Source organism: Salvia splendens, chromosome 22 (genome assembly GCF_004379255.2).
Source record: "Salvia splendens isolate huo1 chromosome 22, SspV2, whole genome shotgun sequence".
In the NCBI taxonomy this organism is placed as follows: Eukaryota; Viridiplantae; Streptophyta; class Magnoliopsida; order Lamiales; family Lamiaceae; genus Salvia; species Salvia splendens.
In genome coordinates, this window is record NC_056053.1 from 23,977,449 (window position 1) to 24,000,619 (window position 23,171).

The window sequence follows — 23,171 nt, forward strand, 5'->3', positions numbered from 1 at the left end:
TCACTATTGAGTCTTTAATTAGTATTGGACATCCAAAAATGACAAGGATTGAAGTAGTAGTAAGGATTGAAGTAGTAGTAGTAGTATTTTTTGTATACACCAAAGCGAATTATTGAATATATTCAAAGATATTGAAGTATTAGTTTTGGGACCAAAATAAGGTAGAATAGTGATTTAGTTTAGGGAGTTTGAAATATTATGATATCAAATTAATATAAAAGATTTACCCAAGAGTAAAAATTAAAGAATATTATTATATCAGTATAGAATTTGGAAGATTAAAATGAATTATATAATGAACTAAATTGCTCTTATAGTGAACTAAATTCGTATAATCTAATTATGCATTTAAGTAGTGATTTTCCTAAATCACTACTCTTAACAATTATGTTGAAACGTTATAATATAAATAGAGACATTATAAGGCTCTCATAAAACAGCATCTTGAAATATTTAAACAGCTACAGAATCATAAAATTCATTTCAACAGCAGTAGAAATATAAGATCCATTTACCAAAATATATTAAAAGTAAAATGAGACATTTATTAGTAGACATACCAAAAAAGAAAAAATTGGAACATTTAATGGAAGATAATGGAAGATGGAGGGAGTAAAATTCAAGATGAAAGGATGCAATAATAGTAATCACACAGCAATAATAAGGTAAAAATACTTGATAGTGTCTAAACCAAAATTTTTCTAACAAGGGAATAAAGAAATGAACTTGAGATAGAAAAGTTATTCCAGTAGTCATCTTTATCCCACACAATCAAAACCATGTCTAACAAGAGCTCCAAAAAAACAACAGTTACTGAGTTCAAGATTAAAATAAAGACTATAACAGACGAAAATCAAGATTTCGATCACTGAGACGCACCCAACCACTTTGTGAAGTTCTCAAATTCGGTGTAGTCACTGTCTGAAATCATGGTCTTATACCATGACTTGCTAGCTGAGTTGATTGCCAAAGCTTCCTCCTGCAAGAGACAAATAACCAAATGAGCTCGGGCAAGTAAGTTTCCAGCAGATTGCATCAAGGATGCGCAGCTTTGAGATACAAGCAAGAATGAACCAATGAAATGCAAATAGATCCAGAATCACAGATGTATACACTCACAAACAAGAACAAAGCAAGTACAAAATAAACATTTATTAGAAACAAAAAAGTCTATGCAAATTACTGAAAGGGAACCGTATGGAGGATGATTTAGCAAAGAAATCAAAATCTAAAACCAGAAGCAACCAAATTCAGATGACGGGAGAGGTGAAATAAAAACACACGAGTGCAACTTACTATTAAAAGGGAACCGTATGTTATTATTACATATTCCATAGCCAGTCTATTATAGAGCAGGTGATACCAAACTGACAAGAAGCCAAAGCAGAAACACAACTCCAACTGCTATAATGATCCAGATACAACTTGCTACAACTAAAAGTCACAAACAAATTAAGTAAACAGAAATAATACCAAACAAATAGTAATGTTTCCTTCAAAGTGATCCTACAATGTGATATCAAACTGATAGCAAGATTAAGGTGAGACACATCTCCAAATGGCTGATCATTATTAACGATCCCAGATATAATTTGCTATAACTAAAACAAATATAGTAAATAGAAATAATACCAAACCAATTGTAATGTTACATTCAAGGTGATTCTTCCAACTCAATGCATAACAAGCCTAAGCCGAAAACTAAAAAGAATACAGGCAGACCCAAAACAATACCAAACAGATAGTTATGTTACATTCAAGGTGATTCTTCCAACTACATATAACAAAAAAGATTGTAGCATACAGATAATATAGCAGTTATTCAACCAAGACAAATAGACACCAAGAGTAAAAACAATCAGCACACCTTACACCAAATATGAAACCTAAAGCAACAGAAATTAGTAATCAACATTACATATACCAAATTGAGTCAAACACAGGAACAGAAACATGCTAAACCAAAACAATTCCAAAATAGCTACCAAATTTATTGATAAAATCAACAAACCCAAGAGCACATGCGTAAAATGAAATATTATGATAAACATAAATGAACAAATGGAAACAGAACATTTGAATTACCTTAGAGATTGGCTTCCTCTTCTTATCAAGCTTATCTTGCTTGGCCTTAACCCTTTGGGCCTCAGCCAAGAGCGCCATCCTTTTAGCAGCCTTAGCGTAAGGGTTCAGCTTGAGCATGACTTGGAGATTCTTCAGAGGGTTCTTCTTCAGAGGCGCCCTCTTCACCTCCTTCTTAATCGGCTTCACAACCGACTGCACTTCATCAGAGTTGATAATCCTAGCGATATCAGCGTTGATCATCTTTGCCCTCGGCAACACATATCCATTCTTCTTCTCAGAAACCTTGTCAAATGTGCCGTAAATCGCATCGAGCTTCTCGAACGCAGATTTCGTCCAGATAACAAATCTTCCGAGGTGGCCTCCCGGGGCCAGCTTCAGCAGATTAAGGCGGGAAACGTGAGCAATCTCAACTCCAGGAATGTTCCTGAAAGCTTTCACAAGCTTCGCCCCTTCATTTCCGTACACAACGAGCGGTCCTTTCCTTGACACGTATCTGCGGTTACGTGCTTTACCTTTTCCCGCCCTAATCGCCTGGCTGTCCTTGGCCTTAATCGCATCAGGATGAGCTCCGATCTGCTTCAAAACCTTCAGCGCAGCGCTGGTTTTCTCCACAGCCTCAGCTGCGTCGGAAACAACCAGCGGCAACTCCGGAACTTCCTCAATTTTATGACCGCGAGCGAGCACCAGCGACGGAACGGCGGAGGCAGCAATCGCGGAAACAACAGCGTGGCGCTTCTGCGTCACATTGACCTGCCTGTGCCACCGGCGCCAGATTTTGGTCGGTGCGAACATGCGCCCTCCGCGGCACATGTTCCCGAAGGCTCCCTGTCCGGCTCGGTGCGTTCCGCCGCCGGCGACACGGGGGATACGCGAGACGGCACGACCAGTTCCCCACGACTCGGCGGAGGTCTGGTGGCCGGCGCGCTTGGAGACGGCGTAGGGCTGGCGAGCGTTCTTCGAGATCTGGCCGTGGACGAATGTGACGATATCCGGTCGGATCGCTGCTCTCATGACATCGGGGAGGGGGACGGAGTTGGCGTCGGTGGCCATGTCGCTCTCCAGCGACTGGACGGTGACGAGGGGGCGGGCGGCGGCAGCTGACATTCCGTCGAGCTTTGAGGTCTAGGGTTTTGGGTGGAGTGAAAAATCAGGTTTGGGAATGGAGCGATGGCAAAATATCTCTATATTTATTTAGGGTTTCGGCCCTTTCTGAGTTGGCCCATTTAACTGGGCCTTCTTATTCATAATTGTTTGAAGCAAATTGAGTCTATTCATTACGTACATCCCTCTTCCGGTATAATATTTCATTCATCTAATAACACAAAATAGACTACAAATCTCACTATTTTCATTCATCAACTCAAACAAAACTATAAATCGCATCGAATAAAAATCAGACTATAAATCAACATGAATGATTCAATATACATAGATAAATTCAATAAAAATGGCACCGCATAAAAAATAGTCTATAAATAAAAAATAGACGGAGTACTATTATTTTTCCGTTTTAGTTGTCTCTTAATAATAAAACTCTCATTTCATTTTTACTAACTACGGAATAAAGCAGTAAAGTTGAGCTACAAAAGTTATTGCAGTAATCCTTATCCCACACAAAAGGAATCATGTGGAGGATGATTAGTTAAAAAAATCAGAGTCCAAAACCACAGGCAAAACCAAATTCAGACGATGGATGCAAGAATTTGAAAAGGGGGCTCTCCTACTAGAGGTGATGTCAAACTGATAACAAGCCTGAGATGAAACACATCTCCACAATATGCTAAAACTAATACCAACAAAAACCAACTCAAAACAATACCAAACCAATAGTAATGTGAATATTATAGAAAAAAATATAACAGGATAGATTGTAGCAAACAGATCATATAGCTTTGATTCAAACAATACAACATGATATCAACAAAATTAAGGCAACATAACTAAGTAATGAATATTATACAAAAAAATAATCTCTTATTTGGTTTGTTAATCTTGTTGGTTAGTTGGTTCTAGATCATTCATTGGGAGTAGATAATTGCATTATTACATTTATATTTATTCAATAATTGATATAGAATCAGCTATATCAGAAATTATTTCTTTCCTATTAACACATTCCTTCAAATGAACACTTGTCATCTTTTCACCAACACTCGGTTTCATGTTCCTAGCATACTTGGGCACATGCTCCTTCTTGGGCAGGGGAAATGGACCCTTAAAATAGCTTAAAACGTCATTCATTCAAAATATATAAAAAGAATCAACTTATGCTACTTATATTTGTTTAAGCTTAATCATCAAATATAAACGCACCCAATAAACTCCTAAGCATCTTTCAATAATACTCCCTCCGTCCCGGGCTACTCGCTCCTTTCTTTTTCGACACGGAGATTAAGGAATGAGTGTATAAGAAAGTCAAAAATTACGGCTGTAGGTGAAAATTTTTACTAAAAATGGAAAAAGTGCAAGTAACTTGGGACGCCCAAAAAGGAAATAAGTGCGAGTAGTACGGGACGGAGGGAGTATTAACATTAACTCCTATATTGGAATCAGCTTATTGTATATAACCAAACACCTCCAATAAGATTAAAATACACGAGATTTTTAGCAACATATAGACTATAACAAAGTGAGGCACAAGAAAATCATCTCTCCCATCTCTCTCTTCTCTCTCTCTCTCACACGCAATGCAGCTTTCAGCAGTGGAGGTCGCTGCAAATGAGCAGCATTCTTCGACCGCTGAGGAGCTGAGTTAAAGATGGGCGTAGACTTTACAGTCTTGCCCGGAATCACATGTTGTCAGCTGGTTCTTTGATTTCTAACGATGTTTTCGAAAGGCTAGCTTCCAGTTCATTTAATTCATCCATGTCCAGATCATCATCGTCGCCATCAACATCACCGTTGTTGTCGTCATCATGATCAGTTGCACTCCGCATGGTCGATGTGGATGAACTAGGCCTGTCCGTGGGTGCATCCTTATTGACCTGAAATGAGTGAGCAATGCTAAGCATATTGCAATATTATTAACACCGAGCAGGAATTTGGATTTGAATAAATATTAGAAGTTGAAAAGTCAACTCAATTTTAATATGATGCTCATTGCTCAATCATAGCAAGACGAGGAACATAGGAGAAATAATCTTGAGAGATCATCATAGTATGATGCTCTTCGGCAAGGATTAGATATGATAAGGTTTCTCAACCTCTAAAATTCGTTGAGAAATTAGCTTTTTCACAAGTTCTGCTATATAGATTAAGTCCATCCGTTTAATGATGGTTTATTATCTCTATAGTTTCCTCAAAGAATGCAACCGAAATTATAAATCTATAAATTTGTAACTAGATAGCAGCAAGATGCTACACCATTTCACCTTTAGTACTATAGGATGACATAAATACTGTTTAACAATTAGTTCTTTTGCATCAAGGAAATGGATCGGTATTTACAGCGAACTGATATTGGCTCACCTTTTCTTAATTCACTTTCCTTGATTCTACTGATTGGAATCCCCATCTCAAAGGAAACAATAACTAGAATTAAGAAAATATGAGGTGATATTATGGGCTATAAATGCCACAGAAATAATCTTTACCCAAACCTTTTCTTTTCGCATGCCTTAAATGTAGCAATTACAACTTCACTTTCAAATATTTTGGATTTTCAACATCCCCACTTTTTGCAGCAAAGTTTGTTTCACGTGTAACACAATGGACTGAAGGCATAGTTTTCGTCACCTAAAAAGTGAGGAGATTCTGGTTGCGAAAATTAAAAGGTGGTGTTGTAATTGCAACGTTTAAAACTTATGCAAATATTGCAAAGACAGGTAAAGGCTGTGTCTTTTGCAGCAACTGACCCTAAAAATATTAATCTTTATCTTTGTAGTTCTAGTCAAACATTTACTAAATTCACCAACATTGAGGTGCAATAAAGTTAAACATAAAAGGTGAAACAAGGAACGGTTACCTTTTGATCTACATCTGATTCATCCTCCCTTTGGTACTTGTCATATGCTTCAGCATCATCAACAAATATGCTGGCATCTAGGAGGAAGAGCTCACGGCCACTGGTAAACAAGGCAGCTCATTTAAATTAATACCCAGCATCCAATGTTATTAGAGAATAGTAAACAAATATTCACTTAGAAAGACATGCCTCATGCGATCATTCTTTGCTCGGTCTGCCCTCTCTGCAGCCAGGCTTGCGTCTCTAGCCTCTATCTTTTTCATCTTCCATTGCATGAATAACTCCGGAGTCATTGGAGTCGTAGTGGCTATTTTTGCACGCTGAAAAGAGAATAAAAAACTCTAAAAATCGCTACTACATCTTGGAAATTGACATAAATTGATTGAAAACCCAATATTTTATCAGCATTTGTAGAAATACCTCATTTTCTATCTCCTCCTCTATGGATACTTTTTTACTTTCCTCCTCCAAAAGAGCCTTCATTTGAGATTTTAAAATATATCCGGGAGGGAGGGCGTGTCTGTAGTGGCATTCTTTACCACCATTTGGGCAAGCCCAAAACCAACCATACTGCTTCTTCTCCACGGCTTCCAGAAAGTATTTACATACCTGCAATGAAAACGAGAAAGAAGGTGATTAGAACTGGGTATTTCCAATGCTCCTTATTTATGCACGGCAGATAGAGCTTCCGAGTCTCTCTTGAATAAAAGCAAGCTCGAAATTTTCTCAAAAAGAGATAAACTTCCTCTTTTTCACTTAAAAAAGAGGCTATCCGCGATTAATCAGATACTCAATACAAACCAAAACATTCTTAAGTGCTTCCAAATAGAACAAGAAAATAATATCCTAACCTCAGCACTTGATATGCATATCTATATACTATATAACACCGATACGCCACCCTGTTGCCGTATCGCGTATCGGATACGTATCCGATACCGATACGCGACGGATACACCGTCGATACGTATCCTGGGCGTATCCGCGAGCTGGGCCGTATTGGGCCGGGAAACCTCAGATTCGATACGTATCCTTCGGCGTATCCGCGAGCTGGGCCGTATTGGGCCTTCATCCTCCTCTATCTGCAAAGATCTGAGGTTCTCCTCTTCGAAATCAACGTCCATCTCTGTCGAAGAACTTCGCAACTTTCAATTTACGAACTTCAATCCGATTTGGGAACAAAATCGACAGTTAATCGGATATGAAGAAGAAGAAGAAGAAGAAAGGGGAGGCGCCGCTATTGCCTCAACTAGGGATTGAAGAAAATTGGAAATGGGAGAATGAAATTGGGCAAGAAGTAGTCACGATGGAAAAGGAGTATATTTGGGGCTCATTTTTTGGGCCAATTTATTACTCCATTAACTTTGTCTAATTTTGTAACTAGAAATAAATATTTTGATCAATATTATTGGTAATATGGATAAGTATAACCAAAAAATCGATGTGGTGTAATCGACCATAAAAGAAATTGACTTTAGCTTTTAATATTTTGTAATTTTATTATTTTTATTTGTATAATAACATTAGAATATCTATTTTGTAATTTATTATGCACTATTATTATTTATTAAAAAAATAGTTAAAACGTATCCGCGTATCGGGTTGTTTGGGAAAGAGCCGTATCCGCGTATCCGTATCCTTCGGATACTGATACGCGTATCCGTATCCGTGCCGCATAGTCTATATATACGATATGCATATATAATGCAACCTAGCTATACTCAGAAAGTAATATTCTTATGATAAACATCAGGGATTTAATAGGGACCATAATGGAAGAGAGCTTACTATATCAGTAGGCTTATTCTTGTTGTACTCGTTGCTCTTGGAGGCAACAACCTTCTCCAGAGTCTCTTGATCCCAATCCTCCATTGTGCCATTTTCATCTGCTAACAGAAGTTAGAGATCAAAACCGAACAGAAAATATCAAAATTATTTAAAAGCTAAAACCTTTTTGTACAATTACAGACCTTCATCACGCTTGTCACTGTATATATCTATCTTCTCCCCTTTTCTCTGCACATTCAGGTCATGAGAGAACTTGCATTTAAACCCTTTGGCACACTGCCCCACCTTAAAATGCTCACACACAATAGACTTTGGATCAACGCCTGCAAACAACAATCATACGAGATTTAAAAAAAACATAAACAGTATTCTCCAGCTTCTCAGATGAATTTAGATTTATAAATCAAGCAAAACGTCTTCATTCTTCAATATTAGTTAATAAATAATTTTTTGTGAAATTTTTATGAGCTTCAGAGATATAACATGATCAGAATGATTCTACAAATTAGGTAAACTTACCAACAGGAACTTTAGGTTGTTTGATGGCAACTTTGAACAGCTCCTGCAGCTCCTTCTCTCTAGCTTTCTCCTCATCCTTCTTCTTCTGTCAGATCACAAGATCGCCAACGAAATAACACAATCAGCGATCGTCAACCATCTAAAGCTAAAGGAAACAAACAAGAGTGAAGAAGATCAATAATCAAACCGAATCGCAGCTCGACCTGTGCGTTGAGTTTGCTGGCGTCGGGTTTGGGCTCAACCGATTGTTTGAGAGACTGCACGTATTTCTGGACGTTCTTCGACTTGTTCTTATTCTTCAATCCAAACGTCTTGTCCTCGATTATCTTCTGCTTCTTCGCCAAATCCGCTTTCGATTTCTGCTTCGGCGGCATCTCCGATCAATTGAGAATTATGTCGACGATAACCGATGAAATTGAGGCGATTCCGATCAGTGCCGGCGGCGGAATCTGGAGAAAATGGCGGGGGACGCGTGGCGCTGAGAGGATGAGGGTGTGACTATGAGGATTTCTCTGTTAGAGAGTTAGACTATCCACCACTTCCTCTGGACAAAACTTTTTTTTTGGTTCCACAGTAACCGGGTTTTTTTTTTTTCCACATTTAACTTTATTTTATTTTATATTTTAATTCAATTATAATTAAAATTATCGGACTGTAAATAATTAGAAAACGAGATAATACTAAAATTTTAAAAAAGTAGTGAGACCAAATATTCGTTGTATTTATGGATACGAGAAAATTATACAACGAACATTTAAAAAAAACAAATGAAAACACCGCCACCGTCTACTCGGTGGCGGAGTCGGAATCCGCCGCCTCTTCTCTACTGCTATAGAGAGTGAAATGGGTTTGAAGATGTGGGTGGAGGAGGGGTATTTGTAATAAAAATTATTAAAATTTCCAAATTAATAAAAAAAAATGGCTATAGGCGCGCCGGCGGGCTGTGCAATAATCAGCCGCGCCGATCGCCGTGGCTACGCCACCGTCGCCGTGTCCTCGCCGAGTAGTCGGTGAAGGACCCTCCGCCCCCTCCCATCTGTCCACGCCGCAGCGCCCGTATCCTTCACTATGGGTCGCCGCGGCTTAGTCGACTCCGGGGCGGCCGGCGCGCCGCCTGGATACCCTTAGGATTTCTCGAAGCTACGGAATGTTCTGAATTACATTATTACCGTTCTACAGTTTAACGGTTTTGTATCAATCTAGACTTTCTTAATTTTGTTGTTGGGCCGGATTTTGGAGATTTGGGCTCTATTGGACATATTCAAAGCCCATGAAAATGGAGGAAACATTAAATTGATAATATTGGAGTAAGTAGTATATATTATCAATTTCATGGGCTTTGACAATTAAATTTATTAGCGTGAGAAAGAATCATTCATTAGAGAGAAAATGGAGGAAACATTAAATTGATAATATATACTACTTACTCCATATTAATGTTTCTGGGTTTCTGGAAAAAATTTTCCCCCTTCATCGCATCCCAATGCAAATCCTGTCCAGACTAGCGATAATATGACCGTTGTTCACTTACATAATTACATGGAATCAAATTATAGCATTTTATCACTTGCTACAAGTATAAAAATTAGAATGTGAAAATTCATGTGTTTAAGAGCATCCGCAACGGCGGATTTCCTGGCAGACGTCCGCCATTAAACGTGAGAGGCGCGGATGTACACCGCATATCCGCCGCCTTCCGGCGACGTCCGCGCGGGACGTCCGCTATTGCGGTGCCACGAAAAATGCCCCGAGCGGACGTCCCGTTTTTTTTATTTTTTAATAAAAAAACTATATAAATACGGCTAGTTGAACTTCATTTCATTCGCACCACTTGTTTTTTGTTTTAAATAAAGTGGTTGCATTTATCCGTATTCGTGTTGAAATTTTAATTCCGTAAATTATTTAATTCCGTAAATTGTTTAATTTGGTGAATTTGTGAATTTTTATTATTGTGGATGTCCGTCGGGATGTCCGCCATTGTGCAGTGGGATGTCCGCCATTGTGCAGTGGGATGTCCTTATGACGTGGCAAGAGGTGTTTTTGGAAAGTTCGTCAGGTGTCCACGCTGGACATCTGCATTTGCGAATGCTCTAAGGAAAGAATTTGAGTTGCAGAATTTACGGCAAATTTGGATGTGAATATGCAACCTGGGCTAGTGGTGTTTGACAAAACACTGAGTGAAATGATGACCGACATGAATTTGTTACTAAATGACCGACCGAGGATAACCCATGCAATGGCCATTTGTGCCCAATGACCGACCGGGGATAACCCATGCAATGGCCATTTGTGCCCAATGTAGGGGTGATTTTAGAACATAAAAAAGGTTCATTATTTTTGTCTATTTATATAGGTTCACCTTTGTATCTTGTATCCGGAAATTATAGTGAAATTCTCAAGCTCGGCTACGTAGATAAACATCTTATCTTACTCCATTAAACTGGGTATTGAACTGGATAGTCAATTCATGTGTTTACATCGAAATAACTTTGGCAGTAAAATCCAATAACTGAATCTGTGTATCCATCACAAATGTACACAGCAACAACCAACTCCTCATCTCTTGAATTCCCCAAGAATTTGCATACCAACACTTCAAAAACTAGAATTTCCACCCAATTCAAGATTTGCATTCCATTTCCAATAACACAAACACACAACACATTCCCTTTCCACTACAAGCACCATAAAAAACTCACCTGCACCTCAAGAGAGGAAGAGCTCAGAGCCAATCCTTCTGCTGCAGCTTCAACGGCAGATACACCTCCGTAAGATACTGAAACCCGAACGAGCTCAGCGCCTGAATCTCGGCCTTCTGCTTCGACTTCACCATCAAATTCAGCTCCTCCACCCACCCCGGATTCTTCTTCACGAAATCCTCCTCCAGCAAATCCTTCCCCGTCTTGATATCCGTCTCCGTCATCGGCAGCCTGCACTGCTCCGGAATCTTGTACTTATCCAAATCGCTAGGCCTCACCCCCAGCCACTTGATATCCGGCGTCGTCAAATTCGCACTATCATACGACATATTCTTCGATCCGCAGCCGTAAACCGATAAGATCTTCAATCCGTATGGATCGCTGTCGACTAGGGCGAGAACCGGCAGCTTCAGCTCATTCTTCATCTTTCTTAAGAAGAGGCGAGTTGCGACATCGGGCTGCCCTTTCGCCGTGACGATTATGCAGGGGAATCGATTGTAGAATCGATCTTCAGCTAATCGCATGTATGCGGCGTCTTTTTCTACAAGGAGGATGAAGAGAGCATCGCTCTGCATATCGGCGACGCGATCTATGTTTGGGGGAATGGCTTTACCTCCCATCCCCATTTTGGTGCAATCGATCATATCGCCGTTGTCGCTGAAGATTAATCGGCCTACAACGACGCCTTTCTCCGATGCGACGACGTTGAGGCTAGATCTGGTGCAGCCGAGGATGCATGAGACGTCGTCGAGGATCGAATCGGACTGCGATTGGTCCTGGAAGAGCTTGACGTCGGTGTAGAACAGGTCGCGCTTGGTGACGTGGATGTTTTTGAGGCTCAATTGGTGGATGAGCTGGAGGATGCGGGCGGTGATGGTGGTTTTGCGGACGGAGGCGACGGAGGCGAAGGGTCGGGAGGAGGATTTGTCCTTGAGGACGATGCGGTCGAGCTCGGGGACGTAGAGCTGGTTGGCGGAGGCGCGGGAGGGGACGGAGAAGGAGAAGCCGTGGCCGGCGAGGATGGAGTGGGCGAGGGAGAGGGCGAGGGACTCGATGGTGGACTGGACGGAGGAGAGGGGGAGGTCGGAGACCTCGCGGAAGGCGGTGGGGAGGTTGAGGGAGGAGAGGGAGGCGGGGCGGGAGGAGGAGGAGGAGGCGGAGGCGGATTTGAGGGCGGTGAGGGTTTGGAGGATGGAGGAGTCGGGTTTGAGCTTGGATTTGAAGTGGAGGGGGTCGGATTCGGAGTCGGAGGAGGAGGCGGCGCGGCGGCGCTTCTTCTTGTCGGCCATTGTGAGAGTGAGGCGGGAAAGAGGAGAGGGGAGTGAGGTTTGGGATTTGGGGGTTAGGGTTCAATTTTTCAATTACTATCTTCAATTTTTCAATTGCTTTCTTCAATCTCGAATCTCATATTTACATCTCAATCTCAATACAAATAAATACTCACCTGTACTACTATCTTTATAAGTGCTTAGTCAGTTTATATAATATCAAGTGATACATTTCTATAAAATTAATTGCTTTAATCTCTTTTACTGTATTTCTCTTTTTGCTTTATTCTTTATTTAGTTATTTACCATACTATTTTCTTTCTATTATTCTCACTGAATATCATTTTGGTAGTGATTTACGAATGATTAAATCATAATACTACATAACTAGATAATAAAGCTCAATCATTGGATTAAAAATAGATGGATCATATTTTATTTTAGAATTTTCTAATTTTAAAAACTTTAAAATCATTTTAGATCGTTTTAGTTAATTTGGGGTAATAAAATCATTCTATTAATACACCGTTATGCAATTTGAGAGAATTAAGGTTATTTCGTAGCCGTTTTAGGTAATTACAGGGGTATAATCAAGTCATTCCGTAGCCATTTAAAATAAATTCAAACGATTTACATATTTTAGCTATGCAGATCATTTCAAAAGGAAAAAAAGTTCATTCCAATTTTAAAAAGACCATTTCACAATCAGAATGAACTAATCGAACTAATTCAAATTTTCTTGAGTCTACGAAATATATAGTCCAACCATACTGTTTTCCAGGCCTAGTAAAGATGACCCATTGGATCGTGCTAAGAGCATCCACAATGGAGACTAGCGGATAGGCTAGCCGATCGCGGGCGCTAGCCGATCCGCTAGCCTCCATTGCGACAATTTAGGCTAGCCGATTCGCGGGCGCTAGGCAATCCGCTAGCCGCCATTGCGGGCTCGGAATCGGCTAGCCGATTTTTTTTAATTATGTAATTTTTTTTATATAATTTACTTTTTTAATTTAAATAAAATTATTGTATTTTCTCGTATCTGTGTCGTAAATTTAATTCCGTATTTGCGTGATTGTAATTTTTAATTATGTAATTCCGTAATTCGTATGTGGAAGAGGAGTTTTTTTTAAAAATTAATGTAATTTTTTTAAATTTTAATATTATTATTGAATTTTCCCGTATCTGTGCTATAAATTTAATTCCGTATTTTGTGTGATTGTCAATTATTTGTTTTATATAATTAGGAGTGATGTGGCTAAGCTATTGCTGAGCTATTTGTTTGTCCTGATGATGTGGCAGGAGGATTTTTAGTGCTGATGATGTGGCAGGAGGAGTTTGTGACTGAGCTATGGCTGGGCGAAAGCCATTGTGGATGCTCTAACCACGAGCCAGAGCCAGAGCCAGAGGCAGAGCCAGAGTCAGTCGGATTAATTGAATGAGGAACCACATTGATCTTCTATTAATAAAAGAACAGGCTTCAACAACATAATATAGACAAGTGAGACAACAATAGATGTATTTGTATTTTAACTTCAGATGTGTGTATATACAGATATACTTTTTACTACAGAAGTACCATGCTTCTCAGTTGTCTTGAACACAGCAGGCCTTCAAGATCTCTTGTATCTCCGGGTCATCGCCTGCTTCTTTGTCCTGCGTAAACCCAACATTCTGCATAGCATAAGTGACTGGTCGAGGGTGTAGTTTGCGTAGAAACAGTCGATAGCGAAGATTCAAATGCTTTAAAATCAAATTCCGAGTCATGGAAAGTTTCATTTTCAGTTACAAATTTCGTAGATAGGGGTTAACCTTGTGGATATATGAGATGTTATGTTTGCCGGGGCCTGCAACGATGATTCCACCTTGCCTCCTACAAAATAAACAACAAATAATTCAAAATTTCCAAGAACAGAACCTCAAATGAAATTTCTATAAGATTAATAATGAAAATAGTTTTTAGACTAACTTCCACTCAGAAATCATTTCACAATCACATAGAGGGATTGTTTAAGAAACAGAAATTAAAAATACAAATCAAAAGAAGAATTAATGGCAGTCACTTGTATAACTTCCCACCAAGAAAATACACAGCCTCAATACATCTACAGTTTATCGGACAAAGTGATCAGAGCAATCACTTTCTTGCTAAACTTGTCGCCCTTTTGTTTTGGTAAAACTTTACAATTAAGAGACACTGTCAAAGTTCTAGAGTACAATTCATGCATTATTTCAGTGCATCATATGATGCTTGGCTAGGGTCTGCATATACCTCTGTAACGAAAAGACAAACATATTTTACGCACAAATATTCTAATAGAGTCAAGGAAAATAGAATGACATGTTTTGCAAAATAGTAATCTACATTCTGAAATCTTATTGGTGGACTAAACAGATCAAAGATATTAAATGTGAATCTGATTTTTTACATTACAAAGTACAATCTATAATAAACAAGAGTATGGTGTATTCCTAGAATAATTTGTTATGAAAGTATGCAAAAGATCGATGATGACAACAACCATGCGAAAAAGAAAGAACACTAGAGTTTTACGTGGTTCGATCGTAAGATCTACGTCCACGGCCAAAGGCAATATGATTCAGTATATTGAGAAATATGCAGAGATTTACAATTACTCAAGAACTCTCTCCAAGAACTCAACACCTCTAATCTAATTCTAAACCAAGAACTAATCAAGTGATAGTTTGGAGACTCTTTTCTTGAATATCGAAGTAGCTGATTAACTTTTTCAGATGCAGCCTTCGTCTGCTTTATATCAGTCCCTTCATCCTCCAACGGCTCTCTTGAGATGTTAGTTAACAAACCAGTTATAACTGTTCCAACGGCTACTTCCCGTTTCTTGGTTTGCATCAACATGCCGAAGTGCTGCATGATGCCGAGCTCAGTAAAATGCCGAGCTCAATAAAACGCCGAGCTCAATAAAATGCCGAGCTCAATAAAATGTCGAGCTCAATAAAACGCCGAGCTCAATAAAACGCCGAGCTCAATAAAATGCCGAGCTCAATAAAATCTTGAACGAGCTCAACCTCTAACAAATCTGCAGCTGTTGAGAATGACATTGATTTTAGCTTGCTGCATCCAACGGTGATTGTGAGATTATACTCCAACAAACTCCACCTTAATCTCAGAATCAACAATGAATCATAATCCTCTGACAAAACCTCAAACTCATCACTCCACAAGTCCCACCAGCCCCAAGCAGTATTTAAACTTCATGGCTGGCAACGGCTTTGTCAACATATCAGCCGCATTATGCTCAGTAGATATTTTCACCATCTTGACTTCACCTCTCTGTATTTCATCCCTTATGAAGTGCATCCGCACATCTATGTGCTTACTTCTTTCGTGAAACACTTGGTGTTTGGCAAGGCATAAGGCGCTGCTGCTGTCACAGTTTATCTCCACTGTGTCTTGCTTCTCCCCAAAATCTTCTAGGATTCCCTTCAGCCATATTGCTTCTTTCACAGCCTCTGTCATTGCCATGTACTCAGCTTCCGTAGTAGATAAAGCAACCACATGTTGTAATCCAGATTTCCAGCTTATAGCAGTGCCATTTAGGGTGAACACATATCCAGTTTGAGATCTCCTATTATCTCTATTTGATGCATAATCAGAATCGCAAAACCCCACCAGTGCTCCACCTTGATCCTTACAATCTGCCTTGTACAACAGACCATAATCTGAAGCACCCTTCAAGTATCTGAGCAACCACTTCAATGCTATCCAATGCTCTCTCCCATGGTCTGACATAAATCGGCTAGTAACACTTATAGCCTGAGCCAAATCTGGTCTTGTGCATAGCATTGTGTACATTATGCTTCCTATGATGTTTGCATAAGGTATCTTGCTCAGCTCTTTCCTCTCTGAGTCATTCTTTGGTTTCTGATCCATGCTCAACTTAAAGTGAGCAGCCAATGGTGTAGAGACAGGTTTGAAGTCATCAGCCTGAAATTTCTTCAAAGCTCTCTGGATGTAATTCCTCTGCAACAACCTGAGCTCTCTCTTTGGCCTATCCCTCAGTATATCCATGCCAAGGATTCTCCTTGCATTTCCAAGATCCTTCATTTCAAACTTGGATTCCAGTTCAGCCTTGATTCTCTCAATCACTCCCAGATCTGCTCCTGCCACAAGCATATCATCAACATACAAAAGTAGAAAAGCAATTGGTACACCATTCCTTTCTCTGATGTAAACACAGCTATCATACTGCGATTTTCTGAAACCAATACTCATCATATGCTCATCAAACTTGAGATACCACTGCCTACTACTTTGCTTCAATCCATACAAACTTCTCTTGAGCAAACACACTTTGTCTTCATTCCCAGCCTCCATGAACCCCTCGGGTTGATGCATATATATTGTTTCTTCAAGTTCACCATGCAAGAAGGCTGTCTTGACATCGAGTTGGTGTAACTCCCAATCATACTTTGCAACAAGAGCAAGCAATATCCTGATGGAACTGTGTTTTACAACCGGAGAGAACACATCATTATAATCAATCCCCTCTTCTTGAGTGAATCCTCTAGCAACAAGCCGTGCCTTAAATCTGACACTCTCAACTTCACCAACTTCAATCTTCATCTTGAAGATCCATTTGCAGCTAATAAGCTTTTGGGTCCCTGGATTCTTCACCAAAATCCAAGTATGGTTTTTGAGTAGTGACTGGATCTCTTCTCTCATAGCTGCAAGCCATTTCTCCTTTTCCTTACTCGACATAGCTTCAGCATAGGTGGATGGCTCTAAGCACTCCAATACCTCAGCAACACAGAGAGCAAAAAAACTCATCTCATAATCACTGAACCTGGCTGGCTTTCTGATCTCTCTTCTGTTTCTGTCCCTGGCTATAATATGTGATCTCTGATCATCATCAATCTGATCTCGTTGCTGGGGTTGCTGTGGACTTGAAGCTTTATGGGAACTTGAAGCTCCACCTCCATTCTGATCATCTGGATCACTAGGTGGTGGCTGGCCATGCTGAACTTCTTGATCAATAGATACTCTTTCACCCATCTGATCCTCAGTCTTCAAGAATGGCATATGATGCTCATGGAAGACCACATCTCGGCTCACAATTATCTTCTTGTTCCCCTCTTCAGTGCACCACAACCTGTACCCTTTTACTCCATGTTGGTACCCAACCATCACACATTTCTGAGCCCTTGCATCAAGCTTTCCCTGCTTGCAGTGGGCATATGCTCTACAACCGAACACCTTGAACTGATTGCACTCTCTATCTCCACCATACCATCTGACATCTGGGATTTCATTTCCTATAGCTGATGATGGAGAACTGTTAATTAGCACTGCAGCAGTACACACTGCCTCCCCCCAGAACATCTTTGGCAAGCCTGATGATAAAAGCATGCATCTGACTCTATCGAGGAGTGTTCGGTTCATTCTTTCAGCAACTCCGTTTTGTTGCGGATTAGCCGGGACTGTCCTATGCCTTTGTATCCCATTTGATTTGCAGAAAGACTCAAAATCTTCAGATAAGAACTCCAGCCCGTTATCAGTCCTCAAGCACTTGAGAGTGGTGGATTTCTTCAGCTTCATCTCTGTGCACCATTCTCTGAATTTTTCAAATGCTTGTGACTTCTGCTTTAGGATGTATATCCAGACTTTTCTGCTATAATCATCTATTATCGACATGAAATACCTGCCTCCTCCCATAGAAGCAGGCTGAGCTGGACCCCATAAATCACAATGCGCATAGTCAAGAGGTAATTTGGAGGTGTGTTTACCAGCCTTGTATGGTAGCTTCTTGCTCTTTCCCAGAGCACAGTGTTCACATTCCTTGAACCTCTGATCACTTCCAGCCGGAATGACCCCTTTCTGGATCAGTTCTCTCATCCCACTTTCTCCAAGATGGCCGAGCCTCTTGTGCCACAGACTCATATCAGAGTCCTCTGCAAGATTCACTGAAGCAACAACAGTTTCTGCTACTAGATAGTATAAACTGTTTCTTCTCTCAGCAATCAGCAAGATTTTTCCATTAAGTGAGACATTCATATAGCCTTTCTCAGAAGAAAACCTGAAACCTCTAGATTCAAGCATGTCAAGTGAAATCAAATTCCTCTTAATCTCAGGAATGTACCTGACTTGAGTAAGCAGTTTTGTTGATCCATCATGAGCTCTCAATCTGATATCTCCAATGCCTTTGATGTAGCACATCTGATCATTCCCCAACATTACTGACCCGGTTGCCTCAGAAAGGTTTTCAAACCAAGCTTTGTTGGAACAAATATGGAAGCTGCACCCGGAGTCCATTATCCAAGAACTCTCTATCCCACCACTCACCACATTCATGATCTGGGGTGGATTTGTGTCTTCTGCAAGATCAGCCTGATTTTGGGTAGCCTTCTCTTCGTTTTGCTTCCTTTTCCACGAGTAGCAATCCCTTTTGAGATGCCCAGGTTTCTTGCAGTAATGACAGCTTCGCTTCTCCTCATTTTGCTTCTGATACTTAGGCTTTTGATTCTGATTGAATTTCTTTTTCTTGCCTTTGAAAGCCTTTACATTCAAGGCTTGACTGCCACTTCCTTCATTTGTCGTCGAAGAGTTCTTTTCCAGCTCCTTTGATCGAAGAGCACACTGAACTTCTTCATATGTGATGCCAGATTCTGCATTCCGGCCAAACAGCATTGCATCTTTAAGATGCTGGAATGTTTTGGGAAGAGCATTCAAGAGCAAGATGGCCTTGTCTTCATTCTTCATGGGGCCATCTACATTCTCCAAATCATCCAGATTCTTGCTGAAATCATCAATCTGCTCTGCGAAGGGTCGGTCTTCAAGAATCTTGTATGAAAAGAGGCGCTGCTTCATGTATAGGCGATTAGCAAGCGACTTGGTCATGTACAGCGCTTCGAGCTTCGTCCATACCCCATGCGCTGTGGTTTCCTTCGCAACCTCGCGTAACACCTTGTCCGTGAGATTGAGAATAATGGCGCTATGGGCTTTCTTGGCAATCTCAGCCTTCTTCCTCACGCTCTTCTCATCGAGATCTTCTTTTTCTTTCCCCTTCGGATCAATTGGCTCGATTGCTTCATCGAGCCCTTGCTGGATCAACAGAGCCTTCATCTTGATCTGCCACAGACCAAAGTCATTCTTCCCCGAGAATTTCTCCGCTTCGAACCTCGTCGTCGCCATCGATATCAACTCCGATTGCGTTTCCCACAGACGGCGCCACTTGTTATGAAAGTATGCAAAAGATCGATGATGACAACAACCATGCGAAAAAGAAAGAACACTAGAGTTTTACGTGGTTCGATCGTAAGATCTACGTCCACGGCCAAAGGCAATATGATTCAGTATATTGAGAAATATGCAGAGATTTACAATTACTCAAGAACTCTCTCCAAGAACTCAACACCTCTAATCTAATTCTAAACCAAGAACTAATCAAGTGATAGTTTGGAGACTCTTTTCTTGAATATCGAAGTAGCTGATTAACTTTTTCAGATGCAGCCTTCGTCTGCTTTATATCAGTCCCTTCATCCTCCAACGGCTCTCTTGAGATGTTAGTTAAACCAGTTATAACTGTTCCAACGGCTACTTCCCGTTTCTTGGTTTGCATCAACATGCCGAAGTGCTGCATGATGCCGAGCTCAGTAAAATGCCGAGCTCAATAAAACGCCGAGCTCAATAAAATGCCGAGCTCAATAAAATGTCGAGCTCAATAAAACGCCGAGCTCAATAAAACGCCGAGCTCAATAAAATGCCGAGCTCAATAAAATCTTGAACGAGCTCAACCTCTAACAAATCTGCAGCTGTTGAGAATGACATTGATTTTAGCTTGCTGCATCCAACGGTGATTGTGAGATTATACTCCAACATAATTAAATCGAAGCATATACTAAACAAGGAATTCGCAAGACAGTGCAATCATCATTTATCTTTAATATGCTGGACAGTATTTTAAAATGCTCCTAAGTTTATAGAGTGAACTACAAAAATGGTCCCTGGACTATGGGTTTATCTCGCCCATAGTCTCTGGACTTTAAAAATATCGTCAGACATCCCGGGACTAAGGGTTTATCTCGAAATTGGTCCTTTTGCCTTTTTTGATACCAAAATACCCTTTTGAGGGTTTGGGCAATTTCGTCCTTTTACACTTTAACATTTTAAATCTGATATTATTTCAAAGATGTATTAAATCTGGTATTATTTCAAAATTATCATTCTTCTTCCCTTTTGTCATTCTTCACTTTGTTTCTTTATTTCAATATTAAATTTAATTTTATAAAATTAAATTTAGATTTTTAAATATTAATAAATTTTTATTAATTATTAAAATTATTAAATAACAAAAATTAATAGTTTTAATCAATATTTGATAGTGTCTAATATTTAATCAATAAGGTATGCCGACGCCAACTTAGTTTTAATCAATATTTAATAGTTTTAATCATAAATAGATCATATAACACGATTATTCTGAAATAAATATGCATGTAATGTAAGACTAATATAATTTTTGTTTATTTATTGAAAACAACCAAAGTTAACTAGAAAATTTAAACAAAATACTCCTATATAAAATTTTTTGTAGTATCAAATTTTTAGTCAACTTCATAATATATAATCACAAGCAATTATAACAACCGAACGAAGGCTAAGTAGAATACGTCTTACTTTCCATCATGATTATTTTTCTGTACTTCTTCGATTCAACTGAATATTATATTAAATAACAAAAATTAATAGTTTTAATCAATATTTATAGGGTCCATGAATTGATAATTTTAATTAATAAAAAGTTATTGATATTTAAAAATCTAAATTTAAAATTTAATTTTATAAAATTAAATATAATATTGAAATAAAGAAACAAAGTGAAGGATGACAAAATGGAAGAAGAATGATAATTTTGAAATAATATCAGATTTAATACATCACTCAGATTTAAAATGTTAAAAGTGTAAAAAGACCAAACTGCCCAAACCCTCAAAAGGGTATTTTGGTATCAAAAAATGGCAAAAGGACCAATTTCGAGATAAACCCAGGATGTCTGGCGATATTTTTAAAGTCCAGAGACTATGGGCGAGATAAACTCATAGTCCGGGGACCATTTTTGTAGTTCACTCAAGTTTATAATATATTGATAGAAAATACTAATACTAAACAAGTGTATGGTGTATTTTCATACCGTTTATTTATATGGTTAAGGTTATAAGAGCCAATGCAGGAGGTTTGCCACAAGTGCAAATACCTACCAGTATAATACATTGATAGCAAATTAACTCTGTTAATAAACATAGGGACTTCCCCAAAATAGCAATCATACTAATTTGTGTATTTAACTTCTTTTTCCTATAGCACAGTTCCAATGTAAGATAAATTAAGAAACACACCTCCTTTGAACTTTGTTTGCTCTGAGAAAACTTTTGCCTGCCACCAATGGTACTAATCAGTAATCCAACAGTAGTATTTTCACTATTTAAGCCAACCAACAAACTCTCCTAGGAAAACAAGACGTCAAAAGACACCGGGAGGCAAAATAGTGTTCAAAGAGAATTCATAAAAAATTTCGAAATGGGCTTGCTGAATAGGATCTGAAGTGGGAACGCTAGCAGCCTTTTTTCGTATATGCATGTAAGGAGAGATCCAAGAAAGGATACATACCTGATCAACACTGCCAGGCCCAATTATAACAAGCGCCACACCAGCAGCATCCATGGTATCCTGTCAAACAAGCACAAAATTCTGCCAAAATGAAGAAGGTGACACTCAGTCCTAAATGTCTCAACTATATCAGAGATTCAGAATGCTCTCAGTCTAACTGAATGAATCACGACAACTTGAAATGAAGGATTAGGGGAAATAAATTGATGATGAAGAAAGTAAGTATATTAAACAGTGACTCCTACAAATAGTTCCATGATAGTTTCTGAAAAGGGCTTGAGGTACTAAAGAATACTACAATACAAGCAAGCAGGGAATCAACAAGTCAGTCATGACGCAATTCACCTTTCCAGAAGCAAGGTAGGCTGCCCTTGTTCGACAGAGAACCACATCTGCAACAGCCAAATAATAAAAATTAACTCGTGTATGCAAGATATATATAGGCTTAATAGCAGAACATCGGAGCACAAAGATTCACAATAATCACCCGAAATGACGAGCAAATGCTACCACAGCCTTCCTATCTTTCCACAAGTCAGAAATGGGGATTCCATTTCCATTCAAGTCGTAGACTATCACGCTTTCCAGCAAGTCGGTGGTACCATCACTCACAGCCGAAGTCTCAGAACCTGCTTTTCATTATCATTCACAACCACCACAATTTCAGTTCAACTTTGAGATAAATTGGCTCAAATCCTTATTCCTCAACTGAACCGCTCTCGGTGACATACTTTCTACAGAGATAGACCTAATTTAGGTAAATACTTCTATGATTGATGATAAAGCACACATTCAATCGATTGATTCCTACTTCCTATTCAACGTAGTGAATATTCGACGTCTGCTATAGCGAAATTCTAACCAAGCTCCAAATTCCTAAAATCGAATACTGCACGGGCCAATTGATAACAAAATGGAAGCGTCGAGCTATGATTTGGGGTTGAAGCTTACCTGTAGAATTGGAGACGGCGGAGGGACTGATACAGCACCGTTGGTGCGAGCAGTGGGAGGCTAATTTGGCGCGAAGGAGAGGGAATTCACGGCGCGACGGATTCGTGAGAACGTTGTTACTGTGGCGTAAAGGCTTTAGAAGTAAGGACGGACGCAGAAATAAACATTGATATGAGATGAGATTTCTAATTTTTATTTCAATGTAAACTTTTGGAAAATTTGCATCATTTGTAAGGGAGGTTATACAATAATTT

General features: G+C 39.4%; 3 protein-coding genes and 1 long non-coding RNA gene across 5 annotated transcripts; all 4 read right to left on the bottom strand.

The window, feature by feature from the left end:
* Positions 1–713: 713 nt before the first annotated feature.
* On the bottom strand, positions 714–3,256 carry LOC121786306 (60S ribosomal protein L4-like). Its single transcript, XM_042184914.1, has 2 exons — positions 2,086–3,256; positions 714–979 (listed from the first exon to the last, which is right to left on the bottom strand). Exons 1-2 carry the CDS (start codon positions 3,187–3,189, stop codon positions 866–868), a joined length of 1,218 nt encoding a protein of 405 aa, XP_042040848.1. The 5' UTR covers positions 3,190–3,256; the 3' UTR covers positions 714–865.
* Positions 3,257–4,608: 1,352 nt separating this feature from the next.
* On the bottom strand, positions 4,609–8,921 carry LOC121786307 (zinc finger CCCH domain-containing protein 11-like). Its single transcript, XM_042184915.1, has 8 exons — positions 8,560–8,921; positions 8,357–8,441; positions 8,020–8,160; positions 7,838–7,935; positions 6,470–6,658; positions 6,239–6,369; positions 6,050–6,149; positions 4,609–5,069 (listed from the first exon to the last, which is right to left on the bottom strand). Exons 1-8 carry the CDS (start codon positions 8,728–8,730, stop codon positions 4,875–4,877), a joined length of 1,110 nt encoding a protein of 369 aa, XP_042040849.1. The 5' UTR covers positions 8,731–8,921; the 3' UTR covers positions 4,609–4,874.
* Positions 8,922–10,840: 1,919 nt separating this feature from the next.
* Positions 10,841–12,442, bottom strand: LOC121785837 (DNA topoisomerase 6 subunit A-like). The gene has a single exon (XM_042184299.1). It carries the CDS (start codon positions 12,342–12,344, stop codon positions 11,079–11,081), a length of 1,266 nt encoding a protein of 421 aa, XP_042040233.1. The 5' UTR covers positions 12,345–12,442; the 3' UTR covers positions 10,841–11,078.
* Positions 12,443–13,799: 1,357 nt separating this feature from the next.
* On the bottom strand, positions 13,800–23,092 carry LOC121786405. Of its 2 annotated transcripts, XR_006047153.1 has the most exons (7): positions 22,918–23,092; positions 22,454–22,595; positions 22,312–22,358; positions 21,967–22,047; positions 21,696–21,732; positions 14,133–14,193; positions 13,800–13,976 (listed from the first exon to the last, which is right to left on the bottom strand). It is a non-coding gene; the product is annotated as an uncharacterized LOC121786405 (long non-coding RNA). The 2 variants fall into 2 exon arrangements; XR_006047152.1 differs by lacking the exons at positions 13,800–13,976; positions 14,133–14,193 and having other exon boundaries at positions 21,457–21,732; positions 22,918–23,090.
* Between the last annotated feature and the right edge of the window lie 79 nt (positions 23,093–23,171).

What these genes read in the sequence shown, in the direction of transcription:
- LOC121786306 (XM_042184914.1), bottom strand. Translation starts at nt 3,189, where the DNA reads ATGTCAGCTGCCGCCGCCCGCCCCCTCGTCACCGTCCAGTCGCTGGAG. An exon ending in AGAGGAAGCCAATCTCTAAG is followed by an intron (nt 980 to 2,085) that starts GTAATTCAAATG and finishes TGTCTCTTGCAG; the next exon opens with GAGGAAGCTTTGGCAATCAA.
- LOC121786307 (XM_042184915.1), bottom strand. Translation starts at nt 8,730, where the DNA reads ATGCCGCCGAAGCAGAAATCGAAAGCGGATTTGGCGAAGAAGCAGAAG. An exon ending in ACAACCTAAAGTTCCTGTTG is followed by an intron (nt 8,161 to 8,356) that starts GTAAGTTTACCT and finishes TGTTGTTTGCAG; the next exon opens with GCGTTGATCCAAAGTCTATT. An exon ending in GCAAAGAATGATCGCATGAG is followed by an intron (nt 6,150 to 6,238) that starts GCATGTCTTTCT and finishes CTTGTTTACCAG; the next exon opens with TGGCCGTGAGCTCTTCCTCC.
- LOC121785837 (XM_042184299.1), bottom strand. Translation starts at nt 12,344, where the DNA reads ATGGCCGACAAGAAGAAGCGCCGCCGCGCCGCCTCCTCCTCCGACTCC.